The sequence below is a fragment of the Euleptes europaea genome, chromosome 11 (assembly GCF_029931775.1).
Source record: "Euleptes europaea isolate rEulEur1 chromosome 11, rEulEur1.hap1, whole genome shotgun sequence".
NCBI classification, from domain to species: domain Eukaryota; kingdom Metazoa; phylum Chordata; class Lepidosauria; order Squamata; family Sphaerodactylidae; genus Euleptes; species Euleptes europaea.
The window spans coordinates 1,500,918-1,516,729 of NC_079322.1; the positions used below are offsets into that span (position 1 = coordinate 1,500,918).

At 45.1% G+C, this 15,812-nt stretch overlaps 1 protein-coding gene across 1 annotated transcript in view; it reads right to left on the minus strand.

Moving 5' to 3' along the window:
- Nucleotides 1-15,812, minus strand: part of FHOD3 (formin homology 2 domain containing 3) — a 437,196-nt gene that overhangs the window by 67,903 nt on the left and 353,481 nt on the right. The window contains exons 15-16 of the mRNA XM_056857839.1: nucleotides 7,751-8,044; nucleotides 989-1,881 (exon numbers count right to left, since the gene is read on the minus strand). Of these exons, the coding sequence (XP_056713817.1) occupies nucleotides 989-1,881; nucleotides 7,751-8,044 (1,187 nt within the window). The remainder of the gene's footprint in view (nucleotides 1-988; nucleotides 1,882-7,750; nucleotides 8,045-15,812) is intronic.

Genomic DNA, 15,812 nt, shown 5'->3' on the forward strand with positions numbered 1-15,812 from the left:
GGAGAAGAAGAATCAAACCATCTTACAATCTTCTTCTCTACCTCTCCCAACAACAGACACCTTGTGAGATAGGTGGGGCTGAGAGAGTTCAGAGAAAACTGTCCTTATTTTTTACTTCATAGAGCATTTTCTTATACTGTTATCAGATTTTAAGGGTGGGGGGAGAACAACAAATCACATCTATCTGTAAAGTCGAAGCTAGGCTGGGATAAAACTCCTCTACCATGATAACAACTGTTCACAAATAATAAAGAATTTGCATTTAGTTTCTCATATACTAAGACTAGAGTCCCCCATCTTTTTGAGCCTGTGAGCCCCTTTGGACTGCTGACACAGTATGGCGGGCGCAACCACAAAATGGCTGCTGCAGGAGGCCCAAGTCAGCCACAAAACCTGAAGATCCTGGCGCTGCGGTGGCAGCTTCTGCCAAAGCAACATTCGAAAAATCTGCCCGAACAATCCCGTCTCCAATGGCCAATCAGCCTATCAGAATCCTTGCTGGACAAAGGCCCACTTTCTAAAAGCACTTGGTGGGGACCAGGAAAGGTGTTAGTGGGTACCATGGTGCTCATGGGAGCCATGTTAGGGATTATCTGCTCTAAGGCCTGAAAAACCAGGTTCAGCATCTGCCAGATTTCCTTTATGTTAATGTAGTCATCACAATTCTAGAGGCACCCTGCCTCTGTATAGTCTTGAAAATGCATATCCATAAAGTCAAAGAAGAGCAGACACCTCTCCCCCGCACAAACATACTTCCTCTCATTTGGAATTAGGTACACTCATGGCTACTCTCATTGCAAAGGACAACGGGTTTCATCTGAGGATGTAAACATATTTGGAGGGATTTCTTAATGTCCACCACTATTCTCAGACATAAAACAATATTGGGTCACTATATTTGGAAATTTCACATTCTTGGGATTATTTTATCACAGCTGGCTAATTTCTTGTAGGATCAAAAATCAATACATTATCTAAAAAAAACTACCTTTGTGACAGGAAGTTCCTTGGATTTAGACTCGAAGAGATGCTCCAGCTTGGATGTGTCCACCTTAATAGGCTCCAGTTTCGACCACAAGAATCCTTTGCAGCGTCTGTCGTTCTTGCGCTGCCACTCAACCGGCCTCACCTCGTTCCAAAACAGGCGGATTGTTTTCTTCTTTTTAATGAAAGCTGGCTGACCCCTGTGAAGTGGGGGAGAGCCCAAACCCTGAGGAGTGCCAAACAGGGGAGGGGGAGCTAATAAATTACCAGAGGGTGGGGGTGGAGGTGGGCATCCATAAAGCAGGGGAGGGGGCGGAGGAGGCAGTCCAAAAAAGGAAGGTGGGGGAGGGGGAGGGGGAGCCAGAGAGTCGGCAGGACCCATTTCCATGTCCAAGGCGTCGAAGTCGTCGTCATCCCTCAAGTCTGTAAAATCCATGTCTTTGATTTTAAGTTCCCTCGGATTGGCCAGGAGCTGATCCCAAATATAGTCAGATTCCTTCTTAGCCGGCAGTGGTGTCTTTTCAGAGACCTTTTCACTGAAATCACTCTCGGGAAAGTTTGAGCCTTTGGCCAGCTCGCCGTTATTGAATCTTTCCGTAAAGGCCTTCACGCTGCCGTGGTTGTCCAAATCCCCAATCTCCATTTTTTTGACACTTTCACCTTTGGCCTGCTTGGTGGCTTGCAGGATTGAGATCCTGCTGGCCAAGCTGGTGATGGTGTCTTCGCCTGCCTCCGCCACCTCCTTTTCCTCCGCCTTCTCCTCCAGCTCTTTAGCCTCTTCATCTTTGGACTTCTTGTTATGGGCATACAACATATCCAGCATGAACCGCTTGTTATTGAGAATATTGCTGCCCTGATCATTCACACCGACATCTTGAATGGTCTGTAACCATGGACCTGAAACCACAGAGAAACAATGAATGGGAATGGGAAAGGAGGTAGAGGAGAAAATGGGCCCCAACTTGCTTTCTGTTTGGAGCTCTGATCTGGCACAGCTTTCCGCCACGTACAACGCAAGTCCCGTAATGCAGAGATCTCCCATGGCTGTTGATCAAGAGGTCCTGTCCATTCCTGGCACAGCACTAGATGGAGTCCTGTGTAGGGCCAAGCAGAATGGGTGCCAGGAGGGTGTGGGCCTCAAGCCCAACAGAGAACTTAAATTTGGACATCTGCTAATTTTTTTGGCATCTGAGAAGTTTCAAAACTCACCTTTTTGGGCATTATGCATCATCATTTTTTTAAAAAAAGTTATTATGACTAGGGGGGCTCAAAAGCTTCCAGTGGCTTGGTCCTCTCTGCACACACATGAACACATGAAGCTGTTTTATACTGAACCAGACCCTTGGTCCATCACAGTAAGTATTGTCTACTCAAGATGGGTAGTGACTCTCCAGGGTCTCAGACTGAGGTCTTTCACACCACCTACATTAACTGGAGATGCCAGAGATTGAACCTGAGACCTTCTGCATGCTAAACAGGTGCTCTACTACTGAGCTATGGCCCTTCCCCATGGACCTCTTAGATGGCCCGGACCTCTGTAAAACAGTGTCCGTTGGGCTTAAAGAGGAGTCACCATCATAGAATCACAGAGTTGTAAAGGGCCAGACAGGCCATCTAGTCCAATCCATCAGCCTAGAGCATCCCTGACAAGTGCTTGTCCAGCCTCTGCTTAAAGACTTCCAGTCCGGGGGAGCTCACCACCTCCCTTGGTAGCTGATTCCACTGTCAAACAACTCTTACTGTAAAAAAAGGTTTCCTACTATCCAACCAATCCCTTTCCACCCACAATTTAATCCCATCATTGCGAGTCCTATCCTCTGCTGCCAACAGGAACAGCTCCCTGCCCTCCTATAAGGGACAGACTTTCTATATCTATATATCTATACATTTATAGATGGGAGGGAAGGAAGCATGGAATAGCCCGGTCTCGGAAGCTAAGCAGGGTTGGTACTTGGAAGGGAGACTTCCAAGGAAGGCTCTGCAGAGGAAGGCAAAGGCCCACCACCTCTGCTTAATCACTTGGCTTGAAAACTGCTTGTTGGGGGTTGCCAGAAGTCTGCTGTGACTTGACGGCACTTTATGCATACATATCTATAGATAGATGGACAGATAGAATATGAACACCTACGTTCCTTGAAAAGACAGTTGAAGAGAAATTGCGAAAGAAGACTCCCCTCCCAATTTTCCAAATTTTCTACACTTTTACTTCAACTATTGGCACTTTTGGCCAAGAAACCCTGATCTCTTCAAGCAGCATAAGTCTCAAACATTTTCTCTCTCTCTCTTTCAGAAAAAAAAAATTAGGGTTCTTAATATTCAGTTTGCTGTATTTTGTTATGGCTTTGCTTTTAAGATTGGAAGCACAATGATAGCCCAATAAAGAGCCGGCAAAACAAAAGGTACAAACAGTCTGCAAACCCTCCTACTGCAAACAGTTCAACTTAGTGGAATGTTGGCACAAACAGCTCTGATTTCAAGGGCAAAACAGTACAAAGAGATGTTGGGGTGTCGGGGCTGGGGAGGTCTATTTATCTGTGTATCCAATGGCCCTGATCCATACAGCTACACAGGTAGGAGAAAACTCTGCATGTATCCAGATGTCTGACAAATGATGGGTGCTGTTATCTTCAACAGCATTAATGAATGGTGTGCATCCTGGCTCTCTACCCCCTCCTCCAAATATAGGGGAGAGAAAGGGGAGCTTGGAGGCAGTTCTTTACCCATGAATAGTGTGATAATAGCTGAGAGAATCTACTATCAGTTCAGCAACACATGCAGGGCTGGCAATCTAGCATCAGGAAACAGGTACTCAGCCCTGAAAATAAAGCCCATCCTTGGAGACCACGTGGGCAGACCTCTCTTGGGCACATCTTTCTAGGTCCAGCAATGGATGCAGATATGTGGAACCTCCCTTGTATTGTGCAAATCAACGTTCCTCTGATGAGTCTCACTCGCACCCAGACATTCCTCTTCATGCCCCCCCCTTTCCACCCTTATTTTCTTTTTCCTCCCCTGCTGGACTCTACTGGGTCAGATCGACTGATTCTATGCTTCCCTCTTGTTTTATCGGTCTTCCGCTATTACCCTCTAGGACCAACTTCATCTTACTAAAGAATTGTTCCCCCTATTTTAATCTGGCATAATGAGGGAATCATCAGTTGATTTGAATTTTAAAGTTTTTATAGTAATATAGATATGTTTTATGATTTTTTAAAATGTATTAATTATTGTATTATGGTTGTTGTTAGCTTCACTGAGCCCTGCTTGTGCCAGGAAAGCGAGGGGTAGAAACCTAATACAATAAAACAGCATAAATTAAACTTTATGAACACATCAAGTCTCTTTTTGTTAATGAAACACTGTACTTTTTAAAAAGTTACCTAGAAAATTTGAGTGGATCAGATTTGGACTCTGAAGACCTCAATATAAGTTTTATTTCCAATCACTTCTTGTAGAGAATGAGAATTTTTCTTGGCCACATGCCTATAAAGACATATATCATCCATTCTTAAAAAATGAAATCAAAATTCTGTGGCAAAGCTACCCAAACTCTGCAGAAAAGTGGAAACTTCTACCATATACATGGTGCAAATGGATAAACGGGATGGATAAGTGCCACTTGGAAGAAGGGAGAAGAGCTATGCAGCCTCGGCTCCTAACCACTAGATCTGGCACGCCCTACAAGCACAGATGCCAACCTCCTTAGCAAGGTTAACAACAAAGATGCCCAACACTTATCCCCCCCTCCATTTACCCTGAGCTTTCATCAGGTGTTGCGCATGCACTTACAAACTCTTTGCAAAAATAAAGCCGAGAATCTCATAATAGGGAATTCTGCTTCTCTACTGAGCACAAAATAAAATATCTTGGTATTTAGTTAACCTCAAATAATTTAAATTTATTTAAAAATAACTATATAAAGATATGGCAGCAAATTATTATAGATTTGAAAAATTGGGAAAAAATTCCTCTGTCATTATGGGGTAGAATTTCGGTAATTAAAATGATGGTTTTACCCAAAATGCTTTTTTTATTTCAAAATCTACCAATTATAAAAGGGTTCAAAATATTTAAAATGTGGAAAAGAGATATTTTAAACTTCCTATGGGGAAAGGAAAGACACAGAATAGCATATAATAATTTAATTGAATTAAAGGAAACAGGTGGTTTAGGATTACCAGATTTAAGAATGTATTATGAGGCATCCTGTTTCGCCTGGTTAAAGACCTGGATTTTGTTAGATTATATAAAATTATTAGAATTAGAAGGTTTTAACCTACGTTTTGGATGGCATGCATATTTATGGTATGATAAGGAGAAAGTAAATAAAGATTTTAATATTCATATTATTAGAGTTGGGTTATTTCAAATTTGGAAAAAAATATAGAAGGATTTTGGAAAATAAGACCCCGGGATGGATCAATCCAGTAGAAGCTTATATGAAGAGAGGGATACATTTAAATTTAGAAATGGATATATATAGGGAAATTATTGAATGTAAAGAGGGAGAATGGGTTTTAAGAAGTAGAGAAGAACTTAATATTAAGGACTGGTTCTTGTATTATAAATTAAAAGATATATTTAATAAAGATAAACAGCTTGGATTTAATAAAAATAAATCCAAACTGGAAAAAAATATTAATAAAGGGAAATAAAGGATTGATAGGAAGAATATATAAATTATTAATTGAAACTAATTTAGAACAAGAAAGAATTAAACCAGTAATGGTGAAATGGATGAAGGAGTTAGGATTTAATATCGATTTGGAAATATGGGAAAATTTATGGAAGAGAGAATTTAAATTTACAATAACCAATGAAATCAGAGAAAACTTATATAAAATGTTTTATAGATGGTATATAACTCCTGTGATGATTTCTAAAATGAAAAAAGGAGATATGGGTTTATGTTGGAAATGTGGAATGGAAAGAGGCACTTTTATGAATGTATGGTGGATATGTAAAAAAATTAAACTTTTTTGGAAAAAATGTAATTAGGGAAACTAATAATTTGATTAATGGTAGAGTAAAAAAACCAAAAACACCTGCATTCTGTTTTTTGGGAATTCCACAAAAAAAATTTGTCTAATAATGATAGGGTTATTTGCAAATATAGTTTTGCTGCTGCAAGAATTGTAATAGCTAAAGTCTGGAAGCAAGTGAATAAACCTTCCATTTGTGACTGGAGAGAGAAATTTTGGATGTATATGAGGATGGCCAAACTAACCGAATTCCTACATGGAAAAGATATGGAAGAATTTAAAAAAACTTGGGCAAAGGCCGCCACATATTGGGATAAACTGGCAAAAATGGATTTTACTACTTTAATTAGTGAGTTACAGAAACTAGTTTTGATATTTTCATATTATACTGTTAATAGATATTTTTAAAACTGTTAAGACACTTCTTCGGAAGTCGGGTGAAGGGTCACTTTTTTAAGGTGGGTGGTGGGTTGAAGGGGTATCTTTTTGGTTTTCATAATTTTGTAACTACGAATGTATGAATAAGTATGAATAAGTATATATAGATACTCTTTTGTATTTTCTTATGCTGATTCTCTTTTTATTGTATTTGTTTTTTGTTTTTTGTGTTATGTTATAAAAAATTATAAAAATTTATAAAAAAATAAAAAATAATAATAATAGGGAATTCTGAGCCCAAATTCCACACTTGCGTGGCCTGGTCTTGTAACTGCGCAATACACTCAACCTGCCCATGTTAATTTGCACAATAGAGAAAAGGTTTATGTCTTTAATACAGCCAAGGCGTCTGATGCACAGAACATGTGGTGCAAAATGTTCTGTTGTAAATACAAGGTTTATGCTTGTATGCCAATACAGGCTAAATCCAGCTGTCATTCTTGCCTTTTCGGGACAGTCTATGTGTAAATCTCTGCTGTCTGACGAAGAGAAGGAAAGCAGAGGAATCAAAGAAGTGTGTTCCCTAGGAGCTCAGTTGCCAACTGCATGCCAAGTCTGCTGATCAACAAAGTTGTCTGACGTTTTTTCATTTCCAGGAATGCCTATTCAGAGTAGTGAACAAGTAGTCCCAAATAAGGCAGTACGTTGCCAAGCAGCTAAGTCTTTAAATAGGAAAAAGGCACACTAGTGCCAAGTCCTGAAGGAATGTGTGAAGTAGCAATTTGGAAAATCCTAATATCACGAAAAGTGTGTATCTGCTTTGGAAGGTAATTATCCTGGACTTTCAGGGTCCCTTTTCACTGAGGTGGACATCAACTGATGGCAATGCACATCCCTCAACTTTGTTTCTGTCCAGGCAGTGAATTTAAAAGGAATTTTGAAATGTGAGTGCAGGCAGTCATACTGAGAACACTTTAGGGAGTGCAGCCAGATGCCTCCAACTCTGAGACTCTACGCCAGGGGTGTCGAGCTCAATTGTTACGATGGCCAGATATGACATGAAGGTCACTTGGTTGGGCCGGGCCAGGCCTCGCCAGCCCAGATCGGGACTGGTGTGTGTGTGTGTGTGTGGGTGGCTGCCTTGGCTGGCTCGTGGGATGGATAAGAGCTCTCAAGGGGCCAGAACCAGCCCCTGGGCTGTAGGTTTGACACCCCAGCTCTATGCAGAAAACCTCCCCTGAACTCTATACTGAATAGCTGTGTAGTGAGCTTCTAATAATGGAGGACTCCCCAGTGATAACCTGAGCGCACTGCTTTGTTTTCTTACAACACATGTTAAAATGAAGCTGCCGTTTCAACATTACAAAGACGGCCAACCATGATGGGGAAAACAGGCTCCACCGTACCAGCCTCACTGTCACTGGTTAACTTGTCTTCCCTCTCTAAAGTGCTGCTGGCCGAGGAGATGCTGGAGGCCGAGCAGTTGTCTTTCTCGTTCACTTCCTCGTTCTGGCGCTCCTTTTCACTCAGGACGGTGCCTTCTTCTGGTTCTTGCTCTGGGCCTTGCTCCGCTTCGCTCTCTGGCCCCACCTCGGCAGCCTCTGCCTCGCGAGGCGTTCCTGCTCCCTCCTCGTCCTGCTCTGGGCTTGTTTCTCTCTCTGGCTCCGCTTCCGGTTCGCATTCGGGCTCACTGGCGCTCACTGGTGGAAAGAACAACGGAGAAAGAGATTCACTTAGAGGAGTGCCTCCTGCTGTCTGCAGCCAAGTGAGCTCCGTCAGCTTTGGTTCCTCCAAGACTCCTCAGCGGCTGTCTTTCAGAAATGGCCGGGCCTGACACACAGCGTTGGACGGTAGCTCCGCTCAGACGCTTTGTAAGTCTGCCATTTGCTGCCTGAGTCAAGTGGCATCAAATGTTGAAGTTTATATGAATAATATATATATATTTATATATCGAAGAGTTCGGCAATCTAGGTATCAAGTACCTTAATATCCCATCCACAACGGATGCTGAAATACAGCAGTGACTTCAAGCAAGCAATGTTCAATGACAAAGAGGGGGGGGAAAGCTACACAAACAAGGTGGCTTTCAGCTGTTGAAAGGAAGTCTGCACAGCAAATGATTTTTCACCTGGTGTGGAATGCTTACACACACACACACACACACACTCACAAACATGCACGCGCCATAAATCAAGTGTGTTAGTTTTATGACTACAGCAAACGCTAATGCTTAGAAAGGGCAGAGTCATGCATCGAGCTGACAGAAAGCAGCTGTTTCCTCAGGCCTGTTTTCTTCAGAATAGCCACATCAAACATCCGCTTGGCATCTGGCACCAGACTCGGCTTCCAATGGTCCGGCATATGGCATAAATTGGCTTCCTAACTAGCTGGCGTCTGGCACATGCTGGTGATCTCCTCCTCTTCATCTTATCACTGACAGAGGGAGAAATCCAGTCATTCGCCTTCATCTCCATTTGCAGCTAACCAGCAGATTTTCACATGCAAGTTATTTTCTGCTGTGAAGAAGCCAGAAAACAGCCAGAGGTATCCACAGTCAAGTAGCCCACAGCTTGCAGAGCAGAGAAAATGGCTGTGTGAAAGTGATGGGAATGGAAGCATGCATGTTCAATGTTGTGCATTCCTGAAATCACCTCTGCTGATCTACAAATACTCTTCCAACTTTTTTTTTGCTTGTTACCAGCTTGGCCGTTCTACTATTGCAGTTTACACGGAATCACAATGGACACTTAGCGGAGCTTTGCAGTGACCCATTAGACTGTGATTTGCCTTTTTGGTGGAGAATTTGGATTAACCATAAAGAAAGGGTAATGGAGAGGGGAGTTTTGTAGCAGGAGATATGGGGAGTCTGTCTCAGAAATTATGGATTAAAACCAGGTGGTACCACTTGGTTGTGTGAAGGCTGCCACAGTGGCTTAGCACAGTGATTCCCAACCTTTTCGGTATAGTGATCCATCCAGGACTGGCCGAAGGTTTTTGGCACTCTAGACAAACTATGAGCGAGGCACCCATCTAGTTCAGCATTCTGTTTTCTATAGTGGCTAAGCAGATGTTTGAGAGAAACCAAAAAACATTGCACAAGGGCTCCCAGCTGCCCCCACTATGAACCCCCGAACAAGCGGCATGCTGACATGCCTAGCCCTTGCATATGGAGGTTACGTTCCTGCCTTTGATCACCCTCTCCTTCTCCATTACTCCCTCTAATCCCCACTAAGATTCTAAGAAACTCACTCTAGTAACCAACAGGACACATTTTAGTTGATCACAACATATATATGCAGTGAAGAAAAATACCAACTAATCTTTGACATAGGAGCTCCGTGGTGCAGAGTGGCCAGCTGCAGTACTGCAGTCAAAAGCTCTGCTCACGACCTGAGTTCGATCCCAATGGAAGTCGGTTTCAGGGAGCCGGCTCAAGGTTGACTCAGCCTTCCATCCTTCTGAGGTCGATAAAATGTGTTCCCAGCTTGCTGGGGGTAAAGTGTAGACGACCTTGTAAACACAGTCTGCCTAGGAAACGTCGGGATGTGACGTCAGTAATGACCTGGTGCTTGCACAGGGGACTACTTTTACCTTTAATGTGTGTTACCAGGGTCAGCGCTTGGTTTCTAAAATACAAAAGAGATCACAGGAAAGGGCAGGGGGCCCCGTGGCCCACTTTCAGAGGCTTTCAAACCCACTTTTGGGTCCCAAGCCACATGTTGGCTTAGCAGATGTTTGGGACATGACCAAACAGGGCCACGACTCATCGGAGGCCTCAGGTTGCCGGGTTGTGCCGGGCGGGGCGCGGACGAGCTGTAGCCGGGGGCGGTAGCCAGAGGGCTGGGAGCCTCGTGGGCTTCCCGGCTGGGCCGGGGCCCCCCGCGCCTGCCCTGGAATGGCGGCGGCGAGGAAATGGCGGCGCTCCGCTCGACTCCCAGCTGGGAAGCCACGTGACTTCCTGTGTGGGCTGGGAGTCGGTTGATTGAGCCAACCGGCTCAGGGCTGCTGCGGGGGGTGGGGCCCGCCGGAGGCCTGCTGCATAAAAGGAGGGGTCGCGCGCCGGCGCTTCCTCTTCCTTCCTTCGCACTTTGACCCACCCACCCTCCGCTATGTTATATGTTGGTAAGTTTTCCTTCCGCACAACTGTTGGCGGTTTGGCATTGGGGCAGTATTCCAGTTTTGGGGAAAAGCGGCCTGAGTGCCAATTTTCCCATAGGAGGATCCCGGTACGGGATTTTGGAGGCGGCTGGATGTGGACATGCCAAGATGGGAGGCTGCCAGGGACGAGCCTCACTCGGGCTGTCTGGGAGGCAGGCCTTGCCATGAGCTGTCAGGCGGGCCTCCTCTGAGTGGCAGGGGACCACACAGCTGGCTGCCGCCCTCGTGTGTCCCTGGACTGCCATCTCTCGCCTTCCCAGCAAGGATGCTGGGAAGATGTGCATCGGCCTGCAGGGTGGCAGGTCGATGTCTGGATATGCCCCCATGCCATGCCAATGCCTTGCTGCTGCAATCAATAAAGTTGTGCCATTTCATCCAAACTAGCCTCTGTGTTTTTTGTGTTTATGCTTTAATGTTTGATTTGAGTTATTGGGTCAGGTGCACTGCTTGGGAGCGCAACGCACAACTAAGCACTAAGATGGCAAATTAACAGTCCTCCTATACAAATCCCATTGAAATTATCAAGACTCACATAAGAGGACTGTTTCAACGGGCCAGGCTCAGGAAAATATGCGGGAGGTTTGTGACCTTAACTTTGAGAAAGTGTCAGAATATCTTTTTCCAAAGTCATAAAGTCTATCTCCAATGGTTTTTCCCAAACAAATCTGGACAAGAAAACGACCAACATCCAGAACAAAATTCTTTTGGATTTTATGATTTCACCACACTTCTCTAACTTCTTACTGCTAAATGAAAGGAGGGACTGCATACAAGCCACCGTATTTCACCCAAAGCCCCAAATCACAATGAAACGGCAGTCTAATATCAGGCACTAATTTGACTGAAGGATCTGTGAACGTAAATAACGGGATCTTTCTGGAAGTGTAAAGCTTCATGCAGGAAAAATCTAGTGGTGACTCCTGGCTGTGGTTAGGGGAGGGGCTGTGGCTCAGTGGTAGAGCATCTGCTTGGCATGCAGAAGGCCCCAGGTTCAATCCCCGGCATCTCCAGTTAAAGGGACTAGGCAAGTAGGGGATGTGAAAGACCCTCTCTGCCTGAGACCCCGGAGAGCTGCTGTCGGTTAGAGCAGACAATAGTGATTTTAACGGACCAAGAGTCTGATTCAGTATAAGGCAGCTTCACGTGTTCAACCCCTTCCGCGCCCACCTGCTGAACGCCAGGAAGTATCTGGCTGACCACTGGTGGGAATCAAAGGCTGGGCTACATGACCCCTTGGTCCAAGTTGTTAGGAAGGCTTCCAGAGGCCCCAAGGAAGGAAAATAAATAAACAAGAGAGTTATTATTTCCCCTCCCCCCACGCTTCTTCCTTTTTCTTCGTACATATAATTTCTCAGGGGTTTGAACTGATGGCAACCCCACGTGCCAGCTTCATTGCTGCACTTGCAACGTTTTGGTCATCTTCCCATTTAAGGTTACCCACTTGGCTTCTACTACAGTCTGTTCCTTCTCACAAACGGCTCCATCTTTGTGAAACAGGCTCCCTGAGGGGGGGGAGGTGCAGGGGGGCGATGGCTTCATCAGTTTTTGGGCGGCATCGGAAATCCACCTGATTTTCAAGGGGTATCTTCAAGCCCTCCTTACTGTCCCATCAATCAAAAAAGCTCGTTTGATGAGTACACGAGAAAGGGTCTTTTCAGTGACAGCCCCACGATTGTAGAACAACCTCTCCAGAGAGGTGCACCTGGTTAATCTTTAGGAGGAAGCTGAAGATGGTTTTACTTAGGACTGCATTTGGTTAATTTTACTAGCAATCCTGAGTTGTGCGTTTAAATGATGGTTTTCCTGTTTTTCACGTATTTTATTCTATGTGTTTTATCTATGCTGTAAGCTGCCTTGAGCACCACAAGGAAGAAAGGGAATGTCAAATGTTTAAAATAGTAAGACAGACAGACAGACACCAGGGCAGATTTAAGACATACTGAGGCCCTAACCTACGTAAAGTTTAAGAGACCCCATAGCATTGCTGACAAAATGGTAATTTTGTCATTTTTAGGTTTTGTTTGTTTGTTTGTTTTTGTGATCATAATCTGAAGCCATAAACTGTAATTGATTTAGTTTTTGTGTAAATTCAGCTCCGGTTGTACAAAATTACCATCCCCAGTTCTGATTTAGATTTGGGTTGGAGAGTGACTTAAGCCCCATAAAGAATGTATGAAGCCATCTTCTGCCAGGCTAGCTATTACTGTTGTTATCCTTTTTTTAAAAAAAATGGAAGGAAGGCCAAATATATTATCATTCTGTATCCTGTTCGCACCGTTTCCCCAGCAGGGCAGTCAGCAGCTCCGCGGGGGGAAAAGCACAAGTCTCCCGTGCTGCGGACTCTATCCGAACGGAGTTCCTATTTATAAAAGGAAAAGAAAAATGCCCGAGAGCTCTCAATGCAGAGCTCCCAGCATCTTGCTGAGTTTGGCCACAGATTCAGTGGCATTTGGTTTAGGAATGCAATCTAGGGCAAGATCCATCCTCATGAAAGCGTAACATACGGGCAAGAAGGGGTGCTGGTTGGGAATAGGGAAAGTGCATTACCCCGTTGTGGTAATGACCTCGAGTGAGGATCCCCAGTCCTTTTGAGGCTGAGGGCACTTCCGGAATTTTGAGAGGGGGTGGTGAGGACCACCCCAAAACTAATGCCTCCAGACATGGAGCCAAATGGAATACTCCCCTCCTCACACCTCCTATCCAGAAAGAAATCCCCAAAGGGGAGTGGAATGGCACACTGACCAAGGAAAGCCTGGTGCTTACCAGTCCTCCTCATCCTTTCATTTGAATGGGGGAAGCCAACCCCTAGCCCTACTTCACGCTGACCCCGCACTTTATGGAAAACCAGGTGGGCACCAAGGGAAGTATTGGTGGGCACCTCGGCATCCATGGGCAACGTGTCCAGAGGAGGGCAACAAAGATGGTGAGGGATCTGGAGACCAAGTCCTATGAGGAAAGGTTGAAGGAGCTGGGTATGGTTAGTCTGGAGTGGAGACGACTGAGAGGGGATAATGAGAACCATCTTCAAGTACTTGAAGGGCTGTCATAGAGAGGATGGTGCCAAGTAGTTTTCTGTTGCCCCAGATGGTCAGACCAGAACCAACAAATTGAAATTAAATCAAAAGAGTTTCCATCTAAACAGGAAGAACTTTCTAACAGTGAGAGCGGTTCCTCAGTGGAACAGGCTTCCTCGGAAAGTGGTAAGCTCTCCTTCCCTGGAGGTTTTTAAGCAGAGGCTAGATGGCCATCTGTCAGCAATGCTGATTCTAGGACCTTAGGCAGATGATGAGAGGGAGGGCACCTGGGCCATCTTCTGGGCATGGAGTAGGGGTCACTGGGGGTGTGTGGGGGAGGTAGTTGTGAATTTCCTGCATTGTGCAGGGGGTTGGGCTAGATGACCCTGGTGGTCCCTTCGAACTCTATGATTCTATGTTGGGGAACCCTGACCTAGAGCACTGTGGTGAGAAAGAGCAGCAGGGTTTCACTGCTCTCTGCACCAGTCAGTCCACTAAGAGGATGGAAATTGCTCTGAGCATCCCACACTCATCATCTGTGCACGTAGCTGCTTCAGAAACTTCTGTGTGCATTTTTGTCAAGGTTTCCTCTGGCAAAGCGTGGAGCACCTGCGGTCTGCTGAAAGCCATGCCACACCTCCACTAGGGAGAGTGAGGTGCACCTGCTAGACAGTGATTCCCTGCACATACCCGAAGCACTCCATTTTATATTGTAGTGTTTGGACTAATTCCCAGAGACAGATGCTAAAATAATAATCATAAAAGAGATAGTTACTCTCTGTGCAGATTCGGAAAAAAAAACCAACACCTTAACATTAGTGAGGGGGAAAAGATGCCTGACACTGGATTTTAATCGCTGCCATTCTGAACATTTCTGAATCAAAGTGATTTCACAGACACGCGGCAGTTGGAGAGATTCTAATGATCAGAAACAAAAATGGTAATGCAGGGAAGAAGCCATGCGAGCCGAAATGAAGTACGACAGAGAGCCCTCAAAGTCAGAGTTTACGACCGATCCTTCTTTGCATTGTTCTCACAGCATGCTTCAAGCAACTGGGGCCAATAAAAGCAAAGAAGCTGAAGTCGCAAAAGCCAGGACACCAAACACACGTCCTGGGGACAAAACCAAATCAAGGGACACAACAGTGACCACTGGCCCCACACATGCACTGACCTCAAAACCATGCAAGGTAAAGCATTTGAGAGAGTTTCACCCCCTTCAGAAAGAAGTTAAGCATCTTACCTTGAAGGAAAGAAGTCATACACATACAGAATCTCTCTGCATGCACCAGCGGCAATTGCAAAGAAACCTCATAAGAAACCAATCATGGGACAAGCCAGCCAAAATTAAGCCCATGAATCTCAGCAGGAAAGGGCTGGGCATGTGCTGCTCACCACTGAAACCAGTGGGATTTATAAGTGACGGACTTTGGCTTGGTCATACGCCACTCTGCGTCTCCCATTTCTTTCCCAGCTACTTGGTCTGTTGCAAGCCTGTTCCTAACTCTGCAACACATATAAGAATGCATTCGCCTCCACAAAGTGCAGTTTTTCAGTGATTCTGTTTTTCCCATCCAGCATTGCCCGCACAGAAAGGATAGTCCTGGCAGTTCCACAGTCACGCCTCTTTCGGAGAATCCTCATGGGCAAAATTCAACCCCCTCTAAACACCTGTGACTTCTTCTTGCATGTGCAGAAGGGCTTCTCGGCTCTCCCGAAGCAGCTCCACAAACTGCATTCAGAATCAAGTGTGAACCCCTCCGGGTTCCAAAAGCAGCATGCAAAAGCTGGATGTATTATGACTCTTAAGATGGGGGGAAAAGCTTACCAGCCCTATAAGGCACACATGAGTTTTACTGGGCAGTCCTTTGGAACCTAGCCTGGAACAGGCACTGCTTTTCAAGGCATGATCCAACCAGAATTAAGAATTTAAATCTCACTGAGTTGACGTGCTTAGCACTCCTGCTGAAACCGAGGCGACCTCAAAGTGCTTATTCATTTATTTCTTTTATATCTCACTTCCCCCCCCCAATGGGGACCTCATTCTCCTCTCCTCCATTTTATCCTCACAACAACCCTGTGAGGTAGGTGAGGCGGAGAGTGTGTGACTGGCCCAAGGTCACCCAGCGAGCTTCTGTGGCATGAGTGGGGATTCAAATCCAGGTCTCCCAGATCCTCATCAGACACTCTTAACCATTTCACCACACTGGCTGTCAACGGTTAACTCTGGCTGGATCACCTGTCTTTTGGGTTCTGGCTTTGTAAGCACTGCCAAGCAAGTATTAGGATGCTAAAT